The sequence below is a fragment of the Montipora foliosa genome, chromosome 8, assembly GCF_036669935.1.
Source record: "Montipora foliosa isolate CH-2021 chromosome 8, ASM3666993v2, whole genome shotgun sequence".
NCBI classification, from domain to species: Eukaryota; Metazoa; Cnidaria; class Anthozoa; order Scleractinia; family Acroporidae; genus Montipora; species Montipora foliosa.
The window spans coordinates 16,333,285-16,359,107 of NC_090876.1; the positions used below are offsets into that span (position 1 = coordinate 16,333,285).

Consider the following 25,823-nt stretch of genomic DNA (forward strand, 5'->3'; position numbering starts at 1 on the left):
TTTATTAAGCCCAGACTCTGCGCAGGACTCTTCCCAGTTTCCAACATGGCGTCGATGGCGTCCTTGTCAACACGAACACCCGGAGACATAAAGGATTGTCAAAGTTTATGATAAGATTGATTATTTGCATGATCTTTTAAATAATCTGATATAAATGAGCTCTTTTATGGCACACCTTAAGAAACAGACAATATTGGCGAAAGAATCGGGGAAAAATGCGGTAAGAATTAGCACAGTTTAGTTGATGTGTCAGCTGTTGGCGTTCAAGATAGCAGCCTTTACTTTAGAAGCGAAAGCTCTATTACAGTCTTATTATCGTATTCTAATCTCTTTTTTTTATATATTGCTATTATATTAGTGTGTGCTATTATATTAGTGTGTGAAAGTTTAAGTTTAAGTTTAAGATGATATGAATAAATTCTGCTAGTACTTTTAGTTAGTAACTTCATGTTATTTGACCTGGTGTAAGTAAGCCTGGGGCTTAATTATTAGGCCTAATAATTAAGCTCCAACTACACGTTGGTTCATGTAAGAACGCTTCTAACATTTATTGTATTTAGGAGAAAATGTGTGTTGGAAATCAAAACATTCTTCCAACAAAAACATGTTGAACAAATGTCATCAAACATGCATCACGTTCTAACATTGTTGATTCAACAAATGATAACAATTTTTAAACATGTAGGCGGGACTTTTTTTTGGTACACATTTTTTTGGAACATACTTGTGAAGAACACTTCCCTAAAACCGGCGGGTCTAATTTGTAGGTCGTAGGTCGCAGGTCGTGGGTTGCAGGTCATTGTTTCACCAATACGGAAAGTATCCTAAACATTCTTAAAAGCTAACCTTAGGCCTAATTAGGCCTAAACAAACGTTTTTAGGCCTAAGGTTAGCTTTTATGCATGTTTAGGATACTTTCTGTATTGGTGAAACAATGACCTGCAACCTGCGAACCTGCGACCTGCGACCTGCAGATTAGACCCGCGGCCCTAAAACAGCTGTTCGCCAACTTTTGGTCGACTGTCAGCGGCCGTGTTACCGACAGATCACCGACATGATACCAACAAGTTACTGACTGTTTTCCTCGTACTGAGTAGAGCAAAACGGTTTTGTAGGCAAAAGCTATTCGACGTTTGCCCTGATTTCACTAATGTTAGCTTTTAAAAGATTTTTTTACGTTGATCCGAGGTGTCCGATTCGAGTTGATGGGATCCAGGTTGTGTACCAGCCTCGGTCTTTACCACAGATCACTCCGAAAACATCAGAGATTCCAACCCTCGCACCATTTTGGCTTGAAACCTCCCGTTTTCAGTGAATATTTCTGGCCTTCTGTTTTTGCTTAATGTTCTCCTGATTTTTGAACTCTTCCTAGCCAAAGAAAGATATCTTTGTTTAACCAGTCTTTTTAGTACCATTCTTTGCTGTTTTTCTGTGGTTTCTCAGTCATTTTTACCCTTTTGGCATTGTAGCATGAGTACCGCATGGTAATGCGCTGGATTGCCTCGACTTTGTGCACTTCTTAAGTTGGCGTTCATTTGCGGGACCAATAGGCCTTAGTTTTCACTGCATGTTAAAAACCATTGATGGTGGTCTCAAAATGCAGGAAATGGCATCTTTTAGGCACATATCTTATATCCCTTGTTTCAGTTGACAGGGTTGGAATCTCTGAAACACAGTCCCAATGATGCGTCAAATTTTCCTAACTATTATTCCACGCTTACTTCAAATCACCCTATGATACATTGTGAAGTATTTAGGTGACAGTTTATGTTTGACAGCATGATTTGTATCCAATCAAAAAAACAAAGCAAAGAGCACAAAGAAAAGTCTTTGTTATTCCACTTATAATATCAACTCTCCTGGATTATTCAGGAGTCTCCTAGATACAGAACAAATCTCCTGGTCCCTGAACATGTCCGGATCCAGAGGAAAAAAATTTCAAGACTTTAGATCTCCAGAGGTTGACAATATATGTTATTCATACAGTGGAATGATGAAACACACTGTCAAAACAGCTACCTATGGTGAAAAGGAGTTTTGTCCGTTGTGAACACCATTTTGTTGCTTTTGCTCGAGATCAATTTCATTACAAAGGTTATGTGATAGTGAATTGAAATCATCATCAAATGACTTGAAAACAAGTCTTTTTGTGATGATTGGGTTCATCTTTCTCGCACATGCTCATTAGGCATTGACAACAAGGCACGCCAAAACATCAGATCACCGATGCATTACCAACATAATTTATTACTAGCAGAGAGGTATCCATTAGTTGACAATTTGTCAAAAATTGGCAAATTCCTATTGCCCCTTTATTTTTAAGGAGCAACGTTGCTCAACAGTTGACTGACTGTTGGGCAACTGCCAACTGTTTATTGGCCGACAGTTAACAATTTGTTGGCCAATTTTCAAGGGATAATTAACTGAGAGTCAATTGGCAATATTGAAGGACAGTTGTGTTGGGGCTCTGTTCTTCATGATCACCCCTTTTTTGTAAACTTAACGAATAATATTTTAATCCAGTTCCATTAATGGTTGACATCAGTATAGTTGATATATAAAAGATATTACACTCACATATATATATATATATATATATATATATATATATGTAATAAGGAAATAACTTCTTGAGGCATATGTGTTTCTAATCGGTTTTATACTTCAAACGTTTCGCCGTTTAGAGCTTCGTCAGTGAATGAAGATTATGAGTACAAGATTGCTTTATGTAAAAAAAAAAAAAAACTTAGTACAACCATTGTACTAACCATTGTACTAAGTTTTTTTTTTTTTTTACATAAAGCAATCTTGTACTCATAATCTTCATTCACTGACGAAGCTCTAAACGGCGAAACGTTTGAAGTATAAAACCGATTAGAAACACATATGCCTCAAGAAGTTATTTCCTTATTACATTATCTATCGAGGCATGGCTACACCTTTCTTCTTCTCATATATATATATATATATATATATATATACATATATATACATGAAAATTGAAATAATAGCTTTGTTTGTTTTTTTTTTTTTTTTTACCAGTCAAACATGACGCTTGCAGCTGTTGCCCTTCAGGATCACATGTCTCGTTCACTCTCTCTTCAAGACCCTTTCAGGAAAAAGAAAGTGAACCACAGCTTACCAGTGACAAAAAGAACTAATGACAGAGTCCAACAGAATGCAAGGAAAAAAGGAAAACCAGGCAAAGCAGACAATGATAAACAAGAATACAATCTTGATCCAAAACCAGCACCTTTTACTCTAGGTTTGATGTTATTGTTTTCTCTATCAGCATGATGTTTAAAAGTTTGAACTAAGATGAACTTATATGCTACACATATTATTGAAACACCAGTGCCTCATCCTGAGGGCATAATTATAGTGGGGGAGTAATGGGTACATGTTAGTGGGAGGACATGGACACTGTGACAGACATCAAGTTTGATGGAAAATACAATACTTGTAGCTGAGTGTTAAAGACTAGCCATGAAAGAGTGCGAAGTGAGCTTGAGCATAAAAAATCAATGGCTCCATAAGAAAAGAGTGTTGCAATAATAAATAAGTATGTGTAATCAAATGGCGACGAGTGAAATTAGGAAATAATTTCACGCGCGTTTTGTCAAAATTCTGATAATTTCCCGAGCCTTTAGGCGAGGGAAATTATCAGAATTTTGACAAAACGCAAGTGAAATTATTTCCTGATTTCACGAGAAAACCATTTGATTACCTTTTAATGTCGTGGGTGACAAATTACGCTCACAACCGTAATTGCAAAATCGCTAGTAAGAGTACTTTATCCAACTGCTCGGGAAGAATCATCTCCAGGTTTTTCTCAAGGCTATTTTCGTCACACCACTTCTCAAAAACTCTCACCCAGTTAATTGTGCTCTTTCATGTATTTAAATTTTCTGCCGCTTCTTTTAATTTCGTAACTTCTTCAATGGTCACTGTCTTAAATCTAGACGCCACCTTGACTCTGATCGAGATACAAGAGATGTTACCATGGCAATTTTGTAATTTCACATGTGAAATTATAAATTAACGCTGAAATTTCACGCCTAAATTAAGGAGTAATTTGTCACCCATGATATTAATATATTAATCTCTTTAGCAGAGGTATGCAACAATGGTTGACATACATGTAATGGTGGTATAAAAATAAATATATTATTTACTATAAAGCCATTTTCAGACGATATGTAGCAATTAAAAGACTGAAACAGCTTATAATTTATAGCATTGCTACCAGTATATATATTTTTTCACAACTTCAATAGTCATCTGTTTCTCTCACCTGTCAGTGACAAACAAAAAGTGCTCTGCAACTTGCTCCAAAAATGTAATGTGTTTAAGAAGGTTGCAGTGATTAAAAAAAAAATGCCTCCTTGCATTAATGGCAGAAGAAAAACCTTTTGAAATCTAATGCTCCAAAAATTGTCTCCATTTCCCTCCTGCTGCTCTACTTAATGCAGTGTGCTGCAAATGTACTGTCTTGTATGCAAGGGATTCTACGAGCAAATTTGCAGCAAATCTTAACGCAAGATTTGTGGCAGCTGTCTTGTTTTTTGGAACCAATCCAACAAAATTGTTTTAGTGACACTATGTTAAGGGACAAGTCATACAATTGGGAATTGTATTGGCCAAGTTTACCTCAAGGGGAAGGTAAAAGTTTTAAATGCTGTAACAATGCTGGACAAATAATGGTACAAAAATGTACATTCCTTGCTGTGTTCTGAGGGTCAATGGCTTTTATTTCATTTGATTCAAGAGCATTACAAACTGCACATGCAGTATAATTATAATACTATGGGCTCACATTATTGCGATCTGCATCACGTTGACCATTGTGCATGACTAGCTTGTGACCTAGTATCATGGCTGGAGGAAATAATGCTAGTTTATGGTGGATCTGAAGTTCTATTAATGCATCAAAATAAATGTATTTATCTTTTAATTTTTTTGGCATTGGTTTTAATTTTATGCATCATGTACAAATTGTAGCACAGAGGCTGGGTCTTGTCGAAGCTCCAGAACTGCTTTTATCAGAAAATCAGTGGAAAAAAGTCAAGGAAAAGTCAAACTCACGACAGGACTCAGCGCTACCTTGTGTTATTTGCAAAGAGGACTTTGGTCTACAGCAGCAAGTAAGTGTGTACCATGTGGGCACCTACATGTATTTCTTTTTAATGTCTTCTTTTTTTTTTAATGGCTACATTGGTGTCTTAACTGCCAGCACACTTTCATTTCTCGTTGAGGAACAGTTAGTATTTGAGAGAATCTGTGTGTTCCTTAAATGCTGGAGTACGTAGCACGGCCACGATGCATTCTCAAGCACTGAGCTTTAGTCCTGAGTCTCAGGTGACAGCTGTCATGCACGACTCCTGCATTACATGTATTTAGGACTTTAATTTTAAATGATGCAGGCAGGGTAGCATATTTATTACTTCTTTTCCAGGCCTAGAAAACAGTGAAAATCTTCACTTGCCCCTTGAGCTAGCAAACGTAATAAGCCAGTTGGGAGTTTAAAAAAAAAACACGTGCGCGCGTCGGAATAAAAACAAGCATCTTTTGTTATGGAAATTGATTGCAAAAATGTCCATTCAAAATCTTTGGTATCTTAAAATAATGTTGATTTTATCCCGACTCGCGCACGTATTTTTTTGAAACTCCGAACTGGCTTATTATTATTTCAATCACAACTTAACCGCCATGGACAAACCCAAAGAAGAACCCTGAAATTTATGTGACAACAACAACTTAAGCACACTATTTGCGTAATTCTAAAAACTAAAGCCACCTTAGACTTTATAAGACATTGTACTGTAATAAACATATGTAGTTACAGTCATGCTACTTTCCTGAATACAGTGCAACCCCGATTTTACGTCATGGAAAGGGACAGCAAAATCGTATCGTTAAATCGGGATATCGTTGTAATGAACTCCCGATTTAACGATTTGGATGTGAAGCTACTAAAATTATCTTTGCAAGGAAGGATTACGTTTTTGCAAACGTTGGCCGTGTAGTACTTATATTTGAACAGACTTAACTGATTAGAGTGGTGGGAATTGAACCCACCACCTTTGGGTTAGATCGGCGCTGCTCTAACCACTGAGCTACAAGGTCAGACGGGAGCAGGCCGTGTGGGAACTGAAGATGGGGTAGAAACTTAGCACTTCACATTAACACTCTAATCAGTTAAGTCTGTTCAAATATAAGTGCCTGAAGTGCTACACGGCCAACGTTTGCAAAAACGTAATCCTTCCTTGTACATGTACATGTTCATTGCCGTGACTTGTAGCTCAGTCGGCAGAGCAGCGCTGATGTAACCCGTATTTTAAGAGTTGATTACCTTCTTAAGGTTGCTGCAATTAGACACAGCATATTTTGGCAAGTTTATCACGAAAAATTGCAAACAAACAAACAGTTTTTTTCGCCGAGTTCTTTTTCAAGGGTTTTTTTTTTCTCTCTCTCAAAATCATGCTTCAAAGTTGGGGGTGCGACTTACTCTACGAATGCGGCTTATACACGAGTTTTTACGATAATTGTCCATAGGGCCGTAGCCAGTACCAGTATGAGGCAATCCGAGGCACTTGCCTTTGTAATTTTTTTTTTCCATAATTTTTAAAAACAATGCGGGATCCCAGTGCCGCCTTTAAATGTAGGCATCAACATCACTTAAATTCCTGCGAAGAGAATTTAACCGTGGACATTGCCTCAGCCATTGCTACGGCCATGGTCATTCTTGACTTGTGTCTTACTCCCTAACACTGCACGTATCATTATCCCTTTCATTGTGTGTGAATCAAAATAATGCGCAAAGGCACTCCACTTGAAATTAAAATTAAATCTTCAATTTTGAAAGAATTCAACTTTTATTAAATTTGGTTAACTGTCTTTTGGTAGGTATTGTTATCCTGCAGCCATGTTTTTCACAGGGTAAGTTAGAGAGAGCTTTATTTGCCTTTTTTTTTTGTTTGTTTTTTTGTTTTGTTTTTTAAACAAGCAAGAACGTTTCTTGAGTGTTACCTAGTAAACACATGTTAAAGAAAGGCGGTTACAGGTCTCGCTTTTGGGCTGAACTGAGGGCCATACCTTGGGAATCCTGAGAATTGGCTTTCGTGAAGAAGAAAGCATTTCAAGTTAAGGACGGTGCACGTGCCTACTCTTGTTATTGCGCATACGTTCTGCGCATCTCGAAATACTCGGATTTCCTGCCGGCGGTGCTTATTAATACAGGGATATTTTTGCGCGGTTTAAAACTATGCCGAGAAAGCAAAACTTAGCAACTGCTCTTGGTATCCAAATAGAAAATTGGGGGTAACCATGCATTTTTCAGAGATAATTAAGCTTCAATTTGGCAAAGAACGCCATACATTGTTTTGTATTTTAGAGCTTTTTACAAATATTGCTGATTAATTATCCTCGAAAAATTCGTGGTTACCACCAGTTTTCTTTTTGGATTTCAATAACACTTGTTAAGATTTGCTTTTCGCGCATATTCAGTAAACCGCGCAAAAATACCTTTGAATTAGTAGGCACCGTCCTTAAGGTGGTTAAACACTGTTTTCACTACGTGCACGCATGTGTTTCAGCTTCTAAAGCGAGCCAAGCACCCTGCGAGGAAAGTCTCCCTCGATCTCCGAATACAGACATCGATTTTTATTCATCGCAAAATGCATCCCAAAGAAATTCATTCGCGATGCATACATGCTTCGTTCAGTTCATTTCACCAGAAAATTCGGATGGAATGATCGTTGCATAAAGATAAGCGATTTTCCGAATTTATTCACCAACCGGATGAGAATGGCGCTTTTCATACCATTTACTACCTGGAATTCCATTCTTCGTATTTACTGGATATGGCGCGAAAATCATGAAAAAGGGCCTGGAAACGGAAATATTCTCGCAAATAGTAAGGAAATACAATTTCTGACACCGAGGATTGACCGACTTTTTTACTAGGCGAGAGGGTATAGCCCAGTAATAATTACAAAAACTAACAGAGTTGCCAAAAATGTACTCAGAATGACTAAAGAGATAATCTAGCTGAGTAACAATGATAGTAGGTACAGCGGTGGCAGTTAAATTTTTTTCTTCAGATGGTATCAACAGTCTCTTTGGATCCCGATCCAACAAATCATCATTATTTCGAAACAGAGATAATTTTGAAACAACTAATAACAATAACTTTATTCAAGTGTCAATTGATTTAGCACAAGAGCACTAATTGAGGACACCATTGGAATTAACTGAAATGAAATGAAATCAAATCAAATATTGGTTTTGGTGGAGAGGGAAAAACCGGAGAACCCGGATAAAACCCTCTCGGAGCTGAGCAGAGAACCAACAAACTCAACCCACATATGACGCCGAGTCTGGGAATCGAACCCGGGCCACATTGGTGGGAGGCAAGTGCTCTTTCACCCCAACTGTCACATAGTGGAGCCATTTCAAGGACTTAAAGGAGCATTGATACGGAATTTACAGGAGGCACTCTGAATGGTTGGATTTAATTTGGAGGACTAATTCACAAAATGGCAAAGTAGTGCCACTTAAATAATTTTATTTACACTGCAGTATACATTTTGACTAAGGCCTACACCCAACAGTAAAATCGGTTTGCTTTCCTTTGCCTTGACAGACCTGTCTTGAAGCGTTTGAGAAGTTTTCGGGTAAAAAATCATGTCCAATGTGTAGGAAGGAGCAGTACCAAAGACGGATTATACACGAAGGTGCAAGAGAGCACAGGATCAAATGTGCGACAAGGTAAATTCTGGTCAGCGCAAAAAAAAATTATAATAATAATCATGTAAAAGATGATTTAGTATACAGCTTGCCTGATATTCATTGATGATGAGAGCTAGAGGACTAACTATATTTAACACCCTCATTGCTTTATGTTCAACATTATGTCGAGGTGAAACCATAGGACTGCATAGTCTTTGGCAGTAAATGGGACTACAGTTATTGGGTGCACCGATAGCGCAAGGTAGGGTGGCAGCAACACACCCCCTACAAGTGAATGTATGGTACTAGTGGCCGCAACACACCTCGTGATACAACTAATGAGGGTGACAGCGACACACCCTGAACGATGAAGGGGTGACAGCGACACACCCCGCAATGATTGTACCAAAGAAAACCTAGATAACTTGAATCTTGAGTGAGAAAGTTAGCTTATATGTGCTTGCTAAGTGATTGTGTATGGACACTGCGAATCACTTAAACGCTTGAATGATCTTCTCGTTCTCGTCACCAGAGCCTCGGATTGACCCAATCCTCTGTGAAACTCTACATGTAGGAGAACATGCGCCTTAGGGTTCTTAAAGCCAAACATTGGCTAATTGAATCTTACGGCGCATGCTCACTCCTCGTGTTAACATGAATGTACCAATTAGAGAGGCTTTGGATTGTTCTTCACGAAAACCAATGATAAGACACTGTTTAAGGGTTCCCCAGAGCTCTTCTCTCCCTCAGTCAAGAGGGAAGAGCTCTGGAATCGAGATTGTGATCTTCTCTGTTGAATCGTGTTAAAGAGGAAAAATGTGGACAGGATATGAATTCGATGTCATTCCGGGTATGCAGATTGCATTTGATTAAGTGAAGAGTCTTTATCGTGGACCTTGTAACGACTAACGCGTTGCTTTATTTGACGAGAACCATATGGTTTCTTGCTGATTTAATATGTAAAGGAAAGGAAAGGAAAGGAACGTTATTGTCTAATCTTCTATCGCTGTAGAGCACTAATCGGCGACTCTGTAAATTGAAGTTAACAAGTTAACGCAAATCAAATCAAATTTTGGTAAAAGTACTCCAAGAAGTAAATAAAATATCCGTCAACTGTGGAAAGGGCTAATTTAGTTTTTTTAAAGAAAGAATAGTACTGATGTTTCTGTGGGAGAGTAAAACATGAGAATGTGGTTGTTGAAGGTCGAATTTCCACTGTAAAAAGAGTGAGTTGCTGACCGGTTTTGGTTATCGGAAGCTTACGTTTATGTTTTTGAGCCACAAATGGCAACCCGGAGTCAGTCAGCTGTTTTCGTTTTCAACTTGTCTCGACACAACAATATTCATATCGCTAAGTATCTTTTTCCCCAGCTGACAAAATGCTCACTTCCTTTTTCCGTCTGTGGCCGGTTCAAAAACGTCGCATGCTTGAACTCCCCGTTATCCTGTGGTTGCCACCTCCCCATGAGATAATAGCATGCAATGCAGGAAGAGCTATTCCACTGGGTGTCAGTGAGTGATGAAGCTGTATTTGCAGGCCTATTGCCGAGCGTTTTCACATGACGTCACGGCGGCCATGTTGATGTTCCTAACAAAGAAATGGCGGGCATGATGGTGTACCAAACTAATCCTCTGGGAATTGAACTCTACTTTTATGCAAATACTTTCTTTAGTTTCAGTAATCCGATATGGCTGCTGCTCGCGTGAGTGAAAACGCTCTATATTTAGAACATTGAAGGCATATCAGAAAGAAGCTCTCAAAACCTTAAAAATACATTGCGTTAATTTATGACTCGTCCAAGACACGATGACGTAGTGTCGTTAATTCCATACGGCGGCAGTGAGGGATGAATGGGAGCTGTATTTACAGGCTTAATTAATTTTGAAGTTAAACGTGTGTCAGAAGGAAGATATTAACTTGTTCTAATAGTAATAAATTGATTTGATTGAGGCCCTCTTCGTAAAGAGAATGTGAAGTGAAAATTTCAAAACCAGTAAATTTAAATTAATATTTGCTATCACACGAAATACACGCGGGGAGCAGGGCTGGCGCAGTGGTGAGAGTACACGCCCCCACCAATGTGGCCCGGGTTCGATTCCCAGACTTGGCGTCACGTGCGTCCTGTATCTTGGTTCTCTACTCCGCTCCGAAAGGTTTTTCTCCGGGTATTATGGCGTTCCTCCTATCCTTAAAAGTCAACGTCTGATTTGGATTACGTCAATTTGAATTATTTTCAATTTACAGTGTCGCCAATTAGTGCGCCAGCGCTGGAAGGCTGGACAATTTTAATAAACTTCATCATCATCATCATTATCATCAATTATATTTCTAAAAATAGGATCCAGGCAGCATGGCGTGGGTACATTGTGAGGCAGTGGTACAGAAAGCTGCGAGAAACAGTCCCACCTAAAGATCCGAAACTCAGGAGAAAGTTTTATGAGGATAAGGTACAGGCTAGGCCCGATTGACCAGCCGTTTTGTGCGCCCGCGTTCCTCCGAACACACCACGGCTGGATCACTGGCCCAGCCAATTGTATTTTCCACCAATCAGAAAGCCGCCTGCCTGCCAAGTGCAGAGTACAATTGACTGAATACAAAATACAATAGACCATATTCGTATTCTCAGTATTGGACTGGAACTAACTTGCAATACGGAGGCTAATGAGGGGGGATCTTTCCAAATGCAAATCCTTTTTTGATATATTCCCCCGCAATAGCCTCTATTGCAAGCTAGTTCCAGTCCAATACTGAGATATTGCAATGGGTGCTACGTCACGGACAAACAACGCAGCCTTTCGTGGGGAGGAGGATGTTAACGGCACTTCCAAAACGGCTGGAAATCGAACCTAGGTACAGGCATGTGTTTTATCTTGTTTGGAGTTTGAGCCTTTTTTTGTGCGGATTTGTCCAGAAATGCCCCTAGTAGGCCACGTTCGAAATATCAATATCCACACGTAGCTACGAGGCTTTATGGGTAAAAATGAATATTGTTTAAATAGTTTAGAAATCTCCCTTGAGACTTGTAAGTTAAAGAAAACAGAACTGAGCCGTGACATTTGACCATAAAACCATGCCTGAATATTGATATATCGAACGGTTGAGCGTTATTTGGAATAGAAGAGATGGACATTTCCTCTTTCATTTTAATTACATGAAGCTAACTATATACTAACCTGCGATCAGGCCCATTTTTAGCTTCGCCCATATGTTCTCTTATGCCGTCCCTCGCTAAAATACGTACCACGCGAAACTAAAATAGAGCCTGATCGCAGGTTAACTCTATACTTAGTTTTTTCCTCGTCAATTAAATTTGAAAGAGCACGCTATTAAGTTCCATGTTTATTTAAGAACATGAAGGGCGATAAGGTTGAACCTCGACGAGGTCATCGAAGCAGGCCGCTGAGCAAGTGCGGGTTTTTGTGATATTTAAATAGATACCCATCGCCAAAATTGAAAGCTAACCGGTTTAAAATGGGTGTTAGACTTAAATACTTGTAGATCAGCGCTATTCGGAATGGGTGCTTTGAGTTAAACACTTTTAACCAGCGCTATACGAAATACTTGAATGCGTTGGTGACCTTCTAATCTATGTCCATTGTGTAATTGTCACGAGGTGTCCCATGTCCTTTTCGTCTATCCCTAATAGCATTAGCCATATCGAACGTGGACTATTAGAAGCATGTCAATTTTAATAAGCGTTACAAACTGCCTCATCGCCGTTTTCCCCAACCTCGACATCACTCATTTTTCGGAATACAGACAATTAAAGGACAAAGTGTCCTCCAAAATGCTGCTCCTCAATTAAGTATAAACTGCTGTATTTACCCTCACCTTGAAAGGAAAAAAAACCGCTAACCTTTATCCTAACGTTATTGTTGGAAAAAAACAGCAAGGACCGAGGACGCTTTCCATTAGGCCTTATTCACGATGGCCGCCATGTTGGTTTTCAAATTGTCATACAAATTAGCCATGTGTTATGCTGGGGTGCAAACATTGGAAAAAAAGCAAATTACTGAAAATCGGCTCGTCGAAATATTGAAATAACATTGCAAAAAGTCCATTTTAGTATTTAGAGCTAAGTACCTTTTATAATAATTTTATATCTTTTGATTGCCTTTGACATTTTGACTTTCTACTTCGTTATCTGCTCATTTTTCACAAAAAAAAAAGTCGAAAGTAACTTGTGTAATGATTGTATTTTACAGCTTAGGTGATAAACATTCAATGAACGTGAAACAAATCATCTGTGTAGCTAAGATGTTCGTTATAACCTCTCAAACTTGCGTTATTTGCCCCCTCAGAAGTGTGTCGCTAATTTGCATGATAATAGCAAATCCAACACGGCGGCTATCGTGAATAAGGTCTTTTGACAGAACTGACCGGCCAGACCGGGCATTTGGAAAGACTAACGATACAAATCCTTCATATTAACACAATTCGAAGATGATATATATACACCTCCAGAAGGATGCGAGAAATTTTCATGCAAGTCTTCCTTCAAATTGCTGCATTTTCTTTTCAGATTGACGGGTCTGACCGACCAGTTTTGACAAAAGGAAAGCGTCCTTAGACACTTCGTGTTGGGTGCCAAAATGGGGCGCGCATCTAATTAGGTTTATTTCTGGACGTAAGTGCATGCTTTTCTGTGTGTGGCAGAGTGTGTCTTTTTTAGAATAGAGAGACTTTCGTATGACCGTAAAAAAGTGTTCGCAATTTATTTCACGGATCCAATGTTTGGCAAGATTACAGCAAACCTTTTCCTTATTCCCACCAAGCATACTCTTAATATGGGCAGTAAACAGTTCGACTGGCCAATCACATTACTGCATTACTGCAGAAAGTTCCATGGAGAGATGACGTTGTTTGCATCCGTGTTCGCTAAGCCAATGAAAATTCGCGCTCGTTTGTATTTTTGTCTACGTTTATTTTTCTAGGTCATATAAAAGTGGCTCTATAATTTATAAGATTCACATATTTGAACTGCAGAAGAGAATGAAGTGAAGGTAAACCCGATAAAATGCAAGATTGAACGGGATTCCAACCCTCGAAGGTGCGATTTCATTACACTCGCTCTTCCAACTGAGCTATCAAAGCCAGCTGAGAGATGATTATTAAAATGCAAGTTCAAGTTTATCCCGTTTCCCTGCTGGCATAGGTCTCTACAGTTTCTTTTTATGTTCGCTGGGCTGACAAGTACGGGCAAGAGACCTTTGCCATTGGTCGAAACTCGCTTTGATCCAACCACCGTCCACAACCCTGGACGGTACTCTTCTGTGACTTGAGCTCACTGTGTCCCGCGCATTACTTTACAGAAATTCCGCTGTTGTTTCTTTTCAGTTTCAAAGCATTAGCAATCGCCTTCTTGAGTCCACGGAGGCAAGGAATCAGAGCATAGATGAGCTATTGTTGGAGATTGATCAGTCGATTGCAGTCAGTCGACATACCATGAGGTTACTTTTTTCGCTTTCCGTAATACTCACCATTTTCTGATTTCACTTTAACCGCTAATTTTATTTTCGTCGTTTGCGAACTCGATGGGAAAGTGGTTTTCGTCTGGTGATTTTTTTGCATTATAGTCTCAAACGTCTTCCTTCAACGTCCCGTTGATAGGAAAAAGTTGAGGAAAAAAACTGAAGCAAGATTGCGTTTATTGTGCTTTTTACATCCATGCCAATTCATTACTTCAAATTTGCAGTCTACAGATTGGATTTTCGCTGCCTGGATTTTGCCGTCACTTAAGTTGTACTGGTCTGCTTACGATTAACTCTGTCGATTTCTTATTTTAAAGTTATGCCAACTGCCACCAGAAGAATGAGTTGCACCAGTAAACAACGAAAAAGTTCGGAAGTTGAAAAGAACTTGAAACTTATGAAAGGCGGCTGGGTTGATGTCAAAACGTACTTTGAATCAATGTAAAGTTGTGAAAGACGTTAACCCAGTAATTAACCCAGCTTTTTCGTTGATAAATTGCGGACCACTTTATGACTTCTTTTCCTATCTTTCCATGTCAATAGACGAGTCCATGCTCTTGATTGCATCATGGGTAATCAGGGCAACATAGCGGGACATTCAAAGTTAAAGCAAAACATTCTGTACATGACTCTACTTGATATACTTTCGCCTTCATAAACCAAACAAATAAGTTCTTGTTCACAACTGAGAAGAACTAAACTTGGTATCCGTTCAGTTTGGAATTCCTAAATATTGTTTTTTTTTTGTCTCCATACAGTCTCTAAAATTTTGTGCCTTTGGAATTACAGGAAATGAGTGGCAGAAACTCCTTTTAATAAAATAATTTCTACAATAGCCATTCTCTCCAAATTTATTTTGCCGAACCTTTGAGCGCATATCTTCTGTTTTGGAAAATAAAAATAAAAAAGGCAAAATTGCATATCATGAATACTTTTCATCGTTTTGAACTTCTTACAAACCTTTGAATTTCTCTCCATCTTGCCCTGATTACCCATGATGCACTCAAGAGCGTGAACTCGTCTATAAAAAAGGGAGTTATTAGAAAATTTAGAAGATTTATAGCATTAAAAGATGTTGAGACAGAAAATTTCAAGGTTACTTTGGTAGGCTATCGATTATAATTATTTTTATTTTATGGTTATTTTTTGCTTGCTTCCTTACAGGCAACTCGATGACAGCAGTGAGGGATTGTTGGCAGAGGCTGATTGGGATCAGGTGCAGATTCAGGTTAAGTCCGGTTTTTTTTGTTGTTGTTATTGTTGTTGTTGTTGTTTTTTTGTTTTTTTTGTTCAATATTTTGCCACTGTCTTGACATTGTTTTGGTGGTAATCACATGCAGCGCGAATAATGTGTGTACAAGCTACCACGAAATTAAACTCTTTCTTTGCAATGATCATCGGAGACCAGAAGGGGGTTGGGTCGGGGAGGGCGAAAATGTTGTTTCTGACTGTGTGAATGCATACAACCGAATGACGGCCTCTGAGTCTCCGAGGATGGCTGCTTCACAGCTTTTTGTTTTTTTTTTCTTTCTTAGGCTGTTCAACGATCCGTTACTGATTGTCCAATTTGCATCATGCCATTGTGCGATGAAGGACTTTACAGAAACGACTCTCCATCCCGTCCCACAGTTCTCCTATCGTGTTCACACGTGTTCCACGCCACTTGTCTTCAGGCTTTCGAGGAGTTCTCTTTGGATAAGCACCACGTTTGTCCTGTGTGCCGATCACTTTATCAAAAGAAGATACTGTAGCCGGACGTGAAATCCCTCGCCTCAATTCTCTCAATGACTCTCTTGAATTGTTATGTTTCACATTTGCGGAAGTTTCCATTCCTCTCGGGCTTTCCGAGGCCGACATTGGCAATCATTTATTTCTGTTGTTGCTCGTCCCTCCCATGTCCCTGGCATTTGAATAAAAATGACAATAATATTTTTATCTACGTGCGCACGCATACCGGATCTGAAGTCACGTTTCTAGAAAGTATCTGAAGCTCGAGACGTTGTAACACGCTTTCGTCGTTGCTGTTGACTCGTCACTTTGTGAGCCACCGGTTTATCAGAGGAGGCGAATCTCAAAGAATAAAGTGAGGTCTTCGAAGTTTTTAAAAATAGAATATTTGTGTGAGGCTTTGATGACTTCTTGAAGTTTCAATAACGCTAAGCTCTTAATTATGTGCGGTCATTGGACCGTGAAACAATTTGTTTGAGTAAAAACGCTGTAACGCGTCGTAAGTACTTTATTCAGTTTACCATAGCAACAGCATGGTAGGTCAGTGTTCACTAACATTGCTTTGTCAATGCTGAAATGGTAACGGAACTGTGGTTCGGTTCTTAAAGAGTTTTAATCAAAAAATGTCGAGTGATCGGTTATTAACGACGACTTATCGGTACGAAGTGAGGAACCCAAATGCAAAACAACTTTGCAAATCTCTCGCCTTGCAGAAGTCTAGGATCGAGGTAAGGAATTAGTTTGACAAGTAATTGACAAGTACATGTGAAGTCAAGAAATGTTCGTCGCTCGAGTTCAACATATTGAGCTCAAACAACGAAAAAAAAAAACAGTTGACTCGAAATAAATTCTTGCAGTTTTGGCTTACGACGATTGGCGCAGTGGTGAAAGCGTTTTGCCTTTCAGCAATGTGTCATGTGTTCTATTACCTGGCTCGAAGCTAGAATTTATGGGTTGAATGTATTGGTTCTCACCTACTTTAGTCCGAAAGATTTTTCTCCGATACTCCATCTTTCCCCTTTCATAAAAAAGTCAACACTTAATTTGACATGCACAGTTGGATTTAATTTGATATAAAATCTCTCGATAAGCTTTGAGTCTTTTAGTTATTATTAATTTTAAATGTTTATTGTTTGTTAGCGCGATCCTCCATTTAACGTTTGTTCGTTATTAAATTGTCTGCAAATGGAGGTTCCAGGCGTACTTTTGCTTGATTTGATGATCTTCTTTTATAACTGATTCCTCTTTCCTCGATTGAAGCTTAACATTGCTGACTTTTTTCCCCATATGTAAAGGAATCAAGGTAGCCCTCAAATTCCCGATCCCTAGCCCGTGGATCCTGGATCCCGGATCCCGAGTTGTGGTTCCGGATTCTAAACTCACGGGTTTCACCGAAATGGATCCTGGGTTCTATCGGATTTGCAAGATTCTGGTTCCATGCAATGGATTCCGGATTCTACGCTCTGGATTCCAGAATCCAAAGCCTCGCATTTGCTGGCTTCCCGATTCCAGATTTCTTCACACCGTCGACTCATAATTAATGTTTAAAAGAGCATGTATAAATGTTATCTTTCTGGTGGATCACTTGTACCCAAAATAAACAGTCAGTTTGCATGAAGATCAACTTAGTTCTTTCAGTAATACTCTCTAAGCAGGGTTGTTTCGATTCATCCTAAGCGACTCTGTTAATAGCAGGGCATTTTAAAACTCCGCCCTGAAAAACTTTGTGAAATTTATTAGCTTAACTGCCAGTGTATCGCCGACTGCTCTGGGGAAGATGGCAGGGTCTCTGTTTTGACCGAGCCGAACCAGTGACTATAATATTAAAGTTGTATACTTGCATAAAAGGTATGCATATATATTTTGAACTGAGGTAGTAATGACTCTAGGCTTTCTTTGAACTGCTTAAGTTGGTTTCGGCTGCAAAGATCAGTCTCGCTTGCAATATGTTCCTTTTGTCAAGTGATTAACTGGTACCTTGTAATCTCCTTTAAGCGGTGACTGGTTTCAATTGATCAGGAGAGAACGCTTTCTTTCTCTAGAGCCTGACGTCAACTAACCTAGACAAAAAGACAACCTTAAACCAGGGAAAATAGAATTTACAGTTCAATTTGTTCGAATTCGTTTTAGAGTTGAATTGTTCGAATTTCATAAGAATACAATGAATTTCAAGATCACTTATTTACACTTTCAAAGTTCCCTGGCGCCGCCATCTTGAATAATGGTGATTTGCTAGCCCTGATGTTCCTACCAAATAACAATGGGACGACCGAAACTCGTTACAGTTGTTCAAAATGATGACACCCGGGGTATTTTTTGCACCTTTAAGACAAGACTTGCGAGGTAATTTGTTCTCACTTCAAAGTCATATTAATTAAGGGTACGTTCGATTGCCCCTATTCCGGAATTAGAATACGTGGAGTGATAATTATAAAAACGGTATTTCTGGCGTTTTGAAGCAACAAGGATAATAAACTTTAAGATATTTTTAAAATAACATTTTTAGCAGGTGTTTGACAATTTTAATGTGAATCTCTGTAAAAACGTAGGATTTCTAACTTCTATTCCATGCATCCCTATTCCGCAATAAGATCAAGCGAACGCACCCTAAGACAAACATGATGAGTATTACGTAAGAAATTAATGACTGTTCAGATTAATGAGAATTCATGACAGGGCGGCTATTCTTACCTGAACGTTCTCTGTCACATTCTGTCACATGACAGCAAAGTCGATCGAAAATAATGTGATTTACGTTTTAGGCAAAGAAGACTTTTAATTCATGATCATGAGGCAGTATGATCAGGAGGCAGTATGGTCCAGTGGTTAGGGCGTTGGGTTTGCATGCGGCTGCTCCGGGTTCAAATCTCGTTATAACCATTGGTTTGGATTTGTTTCCGGTTGTCCCGGATTCAACTCTACCATGCTTTGTAAATAGCCAACTGGTTGCCTCCCGCCAGTTGGGGTTCTTAATATGTTTCTGTTAAGTTTGCCAATTGTTTCTTTCACCTTGTTAACAGTGGAGTACCTGTAAACTAGCTTGATAGCTAAGTGTACTTCCACTATAAAGAAAGCATTTACATTTACATTTTTTATGTAAATTTTGATTGATCTCTAGAAAGATGAAATCATCGCCAGCAGAAGTGAAGTAGAAAACAAGTAAGTTGAGTGCTTTCTATCATCTTTGAGAAGGAAAAGTGGCGCGAGTTTCATTGTGGGATGACTACTTGATTTCGTGTCTTGTTTACGTGATCATTGCCTTTGTGCTTTCTTATCGTGTTGAAAGGGTACACTTAACGTTGACTACGCACGCGTTACCCGTTCCAGCGAATCCAGCCTACCTAGAGGTCACGTCATACCGAAACGAGAGGTTGTACATCATTTGCATGACACTAGTGATGCGAGATGAAAATTTCGCTCTGGTACAGAAATCCGGCGGGGTGAACTGAAGCCTGTATGACTCGTTCCAGTATGACATTTTCTGGGGGTATCATGTAAATTAAAGGAACACAGAGTGAGACACGAGAGGGAACTGGAGTGAACTCGATCCTGGACAAAATTAGCCCCGGTGGCTCAGTTGGTTGAGCGCCGGGCTGTCACGCGGGAGGTCGTGAGTTCAACTCCGGCCAGACCAACACTCAGGGTCTTTAAGTAATCATCCGTGTAAGGTGGATAGCAACTTCCTTTGTTATGAGGCAACGGGGCTTTCCCCACATAGGAATGTTATCATTTTTACACAGAGAATGCATAAACCTACAGGAAAGCCGTTAACGCAACAAAATTCATTTACAGCCTACTTTGAAAGGGTGTTTTTTTGTGTTAAAAGATTTTGACCAATCACAAGAGTTGAAAACAAAAGCCAAGAAACGTCTACAATTTTACATGTTCCCCACATACGATTTCTGTGGAATTCATTTAAACTGAGACCAGATGAAAGATGGAAGATAGTTGGAAAGTAAGGATGAATATAATACTGCTTTATGAAGTTTTGTTAACTTTTGCTGTTTAAGCCAATCAGAAGTAAGTACAGACAATAGAAAAGTTATCACCTTTTTGCATACCAATTGAATTCCAACATGTTTGTTGCCGTTGTTGCTATCGTTCTTATCTGGACCGTTTCTTAAATAACTGAGTTTAAAGTGCTGCCTTTGTAATTACACCTGCAAATGGTTAGACTCTCTAGTCTTCTCGGATAAGGACGATAAACCGTAGGCCCCGTCTCACAACCCTTCAATGTCCATAATCCTGTGGGACGTAAAAGAACCCACACACTTGTCACAAAGAGTAGGGCATGTAGTTCCCGGTGTTGTGGTCTGTCTTCTGTGCTATATCATGGTTGGGAGGGTAAAAGGGCGCACTTAATTTGGAGCCGCGCCCTGTTGTGCGACCCCCACCACAGCCTGTTTCTCTGTTGTGGTGAAAGTGATTATATAGTTATCATGTAAACACCCCAAGTATAGAGTGGCGATAATGTGGACCCTTGATTGCCAAAGCAACTTTATTGGGAATGCACATGGTACGCTTACAATATTTCATTTTACATTTAAACATTTATTAAAACTTGAACTACGGATATCAGATTTTAAGCATTTGCATTGGCTCGCCGGACCCAGGATATCAGTTTTTATTAAATATACGTTATTCACGATGGCCGCCATGTTGGATTTGCTATTATCATGCAAATTAGCTACGCACTTCTTAGGGGGCAAACAACACAAGTTCGAGAGGTTATAACGAACACCTTGGCCACACAGATGATCACGTTCATTGAATGTTCATCACCTATTTTTTTTTTTTTTTGCACAAGTTACTTCGACGTTTTTTAGTGAAAAATGAGCAGATAACGAAATAGAAAGTCAAAACGTCAAAGGCAATCAAAAGATTGAAAAAAAAATTATAAAGGGTACTTAATTCTAAATACTAAAATGGACTTTTTGCAATGTTATTTCAATATATCGTTGAGCCGATTTTCCGCAATTTTTTTTTTTTTTTCAATGTTTGCCCCACAGCATAACGCATGGCTAATTTGCATGACAATATGAAAACCAACATGGCGGCTAACGAGAATAAGGCCTATTCTCAACTTCGGATAATGCATTTGGCGTGCTCTGATTGGTTCACTCTATCTCGGTTATCAGCTCACATACCTTAGTTTGACCTTATATGGTAAATGATTCTGCTAAGCGTTGCTAAGCTAAAAACGTTTTAGCCGGGAAGCGAAATTTCTCTGTGAATAACTTTTTTTGTAGAAACTTTGGATCAATTCCGACTTTTAGAAGTACCCGAAAAGGCAAGAAATGTTTTTGTGATGAGCCTACGTCTGTCTGACCACAAAAGGTATTACACAACAACCCATCTTCATCACGTTTTTTCGATTTCTCTCGGATTTTCTCTCTTTTTTTCGCTCGTATTTCGTACTTCCAAATTTTTGGAGTTTAAGGAATTTAATAAAACAATTATTCCATTCGACGCGCTTGTTGCATATGAGACTGGTTATAGCCAACTCCGCAATACGCGCGCTCATGGAATAATTGTTAAATATACCTGCTGTACTTATATATGGTCAAGGAAAGCGTCAGCAATAAAGCGAGCTGAAAACAATTTTTGCAGCTCTGAGAAATCGATTATTTAGTCGACAATACATGGAAGAGCTGTTAAAGGTGCAGTTTTTAATAAAACAACTATTCTACCCGGGCTAGCTGGATATAAAATGAATACAACCAACTTAGCGCTACGCGCGTCGTTAGTTATCTATCACTTCATATCCAGCGCGCCCTCGTAGAATAATTGTTTAATATATTATACAATGTTAATGAGATAAATCTATGTATTTGAAGGACAGTTTTAGACTCGGCTTCCTTAAAAGCCAACATTGTCGTTATCTTACTGTTGTTTCGACAGAGTTGCAACTGAATTGGAGAGGGTTCGATGGTTAAGCAACCTGACCGAGGTAAGGCAATATGTTTTACTGGATATCCTCGCTTGAACTTAGTCTACGTATACTAACCCCTTTATGGTATATGAGCGTATGGAGAGCTTAGATTCCTGACTGCATGTCCTAACATTGTGAATACACATGTGTTAGTCAGTCAACAACAAGGCCCAGGTTGCTCGAAGGATGGTTACCGCTAACCAGCGTTAAATACCGTAGAAACCTATCAATTTTGATACCTCTTATACAAACGTTAGCGCTAACCAGGCTTCGAGCAACTGACCACAGGCTGTTATGCCCCAATGTTTCTTTCGATTTCAATCAGACATTTCTTCCCCATTTAACATTTTGGGACAAGCATTACATTTAGCAGGCTCGTATGTCATATCATGACGAGGGAACAACTTGATGTTAGGAATACCATGTTTCCATGTGGCGTTGGTCTATTTTTAGGATAGTGAAAGGCAACAAGAGAAAAAAGCATCAAAGTTTTTGGACAGTGAACTAAAGATGGCAAACAAAGAACTTATGAAGGTATACTATTACGCCACTCAGAAATATATTTAATTAGTTAAGGAAGCCTCTTGCATGTGCGCGCTTCTTGTGATTGCCGTACAGTTAATTTGGTTTCTAGGGAATAAGGGATTTTTTCCCTGTCGTTCCGAGTCTTGTTCAATCTTCTAAAAGGGTATTGATCCTCCGGTCTTCCGGTGGGAGCCCTTCCTTGAGATATAATTAGTCATATCAGGCGCCAAGAGAAAATAAAGTGAGAAGAGAAGGCATTCCCCATACATGCCCTTTCCCATAGACAATATGTCTTTAGATCAACTCCCAAGGGGATTATGCAACAGCCAATCATATGGCGGAAATGTGTTCGCGTGGATAGCCCACCCTCATAGAAAGGTGTCCTTCGCGAAGTGACGCGAACCAAACTGGCCGCTGGAAGATGCGGAAAGCAAAATTGCTCTTCGTTTTGTCAACAAAAACGACTCCAAGACGATTTCGACTGGTACTCAGTTCGCAAAACAAAAATTGAAACCGAATTGCCCTTACTGGCTTGTTTCAGAGCAATGTTCCAACGTTGATTCCAGTGAATACGAAAGTTGTAGCGAAAAAGAGGAAATAAAACGGAAAGCGAGCTAGAGAGTGCTAGCGAAACACCAGAAAGTTGCTGCCCCGATGATACTTCAGCGGATGAAGGGAAAGGAACAAAAAAATAGGACAGTTCTGGGAAACAAAAGCCCACGACATCGAACTCGTCCACTGGTGCATAATCAAAGAAGAAGGCACAAAAGAAATCAACTGACAAACGGAAGAAAACTCTCAGAGGAAGAGATGAAGGATTATGTGGAGAGAAAGGAGTAAAGATCTCGAAGTAAGAATAAGGGAGACGATAGAATCTTCTCACGGTCTCGAATTCTATCCGTCCCCAGCAGGGTTTAAAAAAGCATTGCTGGGAGATACAACTGCACTTATTGACAAATTCATTGAAGTTATTGGCAAAATATTTTCCAACAGGATAGCACCAAGAGACCAAAAGGCTACTCTGGCCCACGAGTGGTCGAAGAAACTTAGCGAATCCCGATTCATATCGTAAAATTCTCAGTCATTCACCCTTAAACTCATTTCGTATTCATCTCGACCGCGTTTTATAGCAAGCAACCGTTGACAATCTTCCTATCTGATCGGCGTAATTACAAGCTGAGAAACTAAATCTTTTGAGCAAGAGCCGATACAACGTAGATGTACGGCTACGTTGTATCCGCTCTTGCTCAAAATACTTAGTATCGCGACGGCGTCCGCCATGATTTAAAACATCGTTCAGTAATGTCATGCAAAGCCTCCACGGAATATCCACGCAAAGCGTGAGGTAACTTTATCTGCGAGGATTGAATCTTTCTAAAAATAATTTGAGAGATATTACCTATGGAAAAGGGCATGTATGGCGGATATCCTCTCTTCCCACCTTATTTTTCCTTGCAGGAGCCCATGACCAAGGGCATCTGAGTGGTATAAATATGTATCAAGGCGTTTTTGTAGACCAAGTTGTTTTGAGATCACTTTAATTGCTTGTATATTGATCTGTAACCTCGCACTATGTAAAGAAATCCATGTGGACCTCGGGTTCCAGATCCCAGCCCGTGGCTTCCGGATCCCGAATAGATCCTGGGTCGTGGGTTCCGGATTCCAAACTCACCGCTTCCACCAAAATGGATCCTGGGTTCCATCGAAATCTGTGGATTCTGGATTCCTTACAATGGATTTCGGATTCCACACTCTAGATTTCGGATTCCTTCACATTGGACAAGACTTTCTTTGATTAAGTAATCAGATTAAATATTCAGCTGAGTGTCATTGCTCTTATCCCAACAGGAGTCACGATTCTTTCCGTCAGCACCGACAATAACAATCTTCGGTCAGTTCGAAACTACCGAAGTCGCAAGGAGAGTCCGTTCATTTGCTGTGAATCCTACTTATCTCTGGAGAAAAGTTGAAAATTACTCACTATGATTCGCGGTCGTCCTAGTTTAGCCAGTCTAACGACTAGGAAATTACATCGGCTTCATTTTTCGGTGCGCAAATAAAATAAACGATTTGCGTAACATGATTGTTTTATTTTGTTGTATATCTCTCTTTTTCTTTTCAGATTCGGCGAGCCCAGTTGCAAAAATTGATTCTGGACGAGAACAGAAACTACGAGAAGGAGCTCAACGCTCTGGGAAAGTCATTTTACAAGAAAAGAATCTGATACTTCTTAGCACAATCTCATTTTGTTCTTTCTCTTCGGCATTCTGCACTGAACTCGTTATCCCAGTTCAATCCTGGACAAAACCAATATTTGTCTCTCAAACAAAAAAAAAACATTACTTTGACTTTCGATGTTACTCCGGACCCACTAATTTGGAACCGACTCAGCCAAACCGAAAACTCTTCCGGACCAGTGTCCGCTGGAAACTGAGCAAGAACCAACTAAAGCATATTTATAAGTAACCTGCAGTGTCATGCACGTTTTTTATGCTCGCCTAGCCAATAACATGCTGGTATTCCGTGTTATTTAATTTTCGCATATCATTAGGAGTGTTGTGAATAGTACATCTATTATTGAAGATAAATAGAGGATATTACATCGCCGCTTGGAGATACAAAATTTCTCTTCTCGTGTTGAAAAATATTACATGATTGAGCGAAGCATTATTAACACGAGAAGAGAAAGTTCGTATGTCCAAGCGGCCATGTAATATTCTATTTATCGTATTAACACCAATGAAATACAAGATCATTTCACGAAAGACAGCTAAAGGAGCGATTTTTATACGGCGGGTCTAATTTGCAGGTCGCACGTCGCAGGTTGCAGGTCATTGTTTCACCAATAAAATAAAGTATCCTAAACATTCATAAAAGCTAACCGTAGGCCTAAAAACTTTTGTTTAGTCCTAATTAGGCCTAAGGTTAGCTTGTAAGAATGTTTAGGATACTTTCTGTATTGATGAAACAATGACCTACAACACGCGACCTGCGACCTGCAACTTAGACCCGCCGATATTTTTACGTAACCATAAATGTTTTCGCGTGAAAGCCCACTTGGTAGTTGTTTGGTGCTTATGTAATAAAATGTTATATCCTACCATTCCAGAATAAGTCATTCCTCTCCTGTTTGAACGAGCTGCAGGTCTTGCCAATCTTGCTTGAATATAACCCAGGCTATGCCGGAAACGTTGGAAACGATGTTGTCAGGGGGTAGACAACGTTTGGAACTGCATGAGGCCCCGTCCACAAATATCCGGATACATTTGACTGCAAACGCACCTTCCGTCCACACGTATCACGTGAATCAAGCAACCGTATCCGCAAAGATTTGAATCCGCTCTCCAGAGTGTAAACAGTTCGGAAAACGATGCGAATCCGCTATTATGTGGACTCGAATCCGTATACTTAACAAACTCCGTTTTGCTATTTACAC

The 25,823-nt window shown here is 39.5% G+C and overlaps 2 protein-coding genes and 1 long non-coding RNA gene across 3 annotated transcripts in view; all 3 read left to right on the forward strand.

Moving 5' to 3' along the window:
• The window catches only part of LOC138013264 (uncharacterized), a 342,610-nt gene that overhangs the window by 57,869 nt on the left and 258,918 nt on the right, over window positions 1-25,823 (forward strand). The gene's annotated exons all lie outside the window — the stretch shown is intronic.
• On the forward strand, window positions 24-17,449 carry LOC138012556 (RING finger protein 32-like). Its single transcript, XM_068859358.1, has 9 exons — window positions 24-220; window positions 3,043-3,265; window positions 5,002-5,144; window positions 6,907-6,939; window positions 8,645-8,769; window positions 11,070-11,178; window positions 14,069-14,181; window positions 15,367-15,430; window positions 15,738-17,449. Exons 1-9 carry the CDS (start codon window positions 155-157, stop codon window positions 15,951-15,953), a joined length of 1,092 nt encoding a protein of 363 aa, XP_068715459.1. The 5' UTR covers window positions 24-154; the 3' UTR covers window positions 15,954-17,449.
• Window positions 16,525-25,823, forward strand: LOC138012558 (uncharacterized). The gene is made up of 5 exons (XM_068859362.1): window positions 16,525-16,658; window positions 19,049-19,089; window positions 21,832-21,880; window positions 22,316-22,396; window positions 24,510-25,823. The coding sequence occupies exons 1-5, from the start codon at window positions 16,554-16,556 to the stop codon at window positions 24,609-24,611; spliced, it is 378 nt and encodes a 125-aa protein (XP_068715463.1). The 5' UTR covers window positions 16,525-16,553; the 3' UTR covers window positions 24,612-25,823.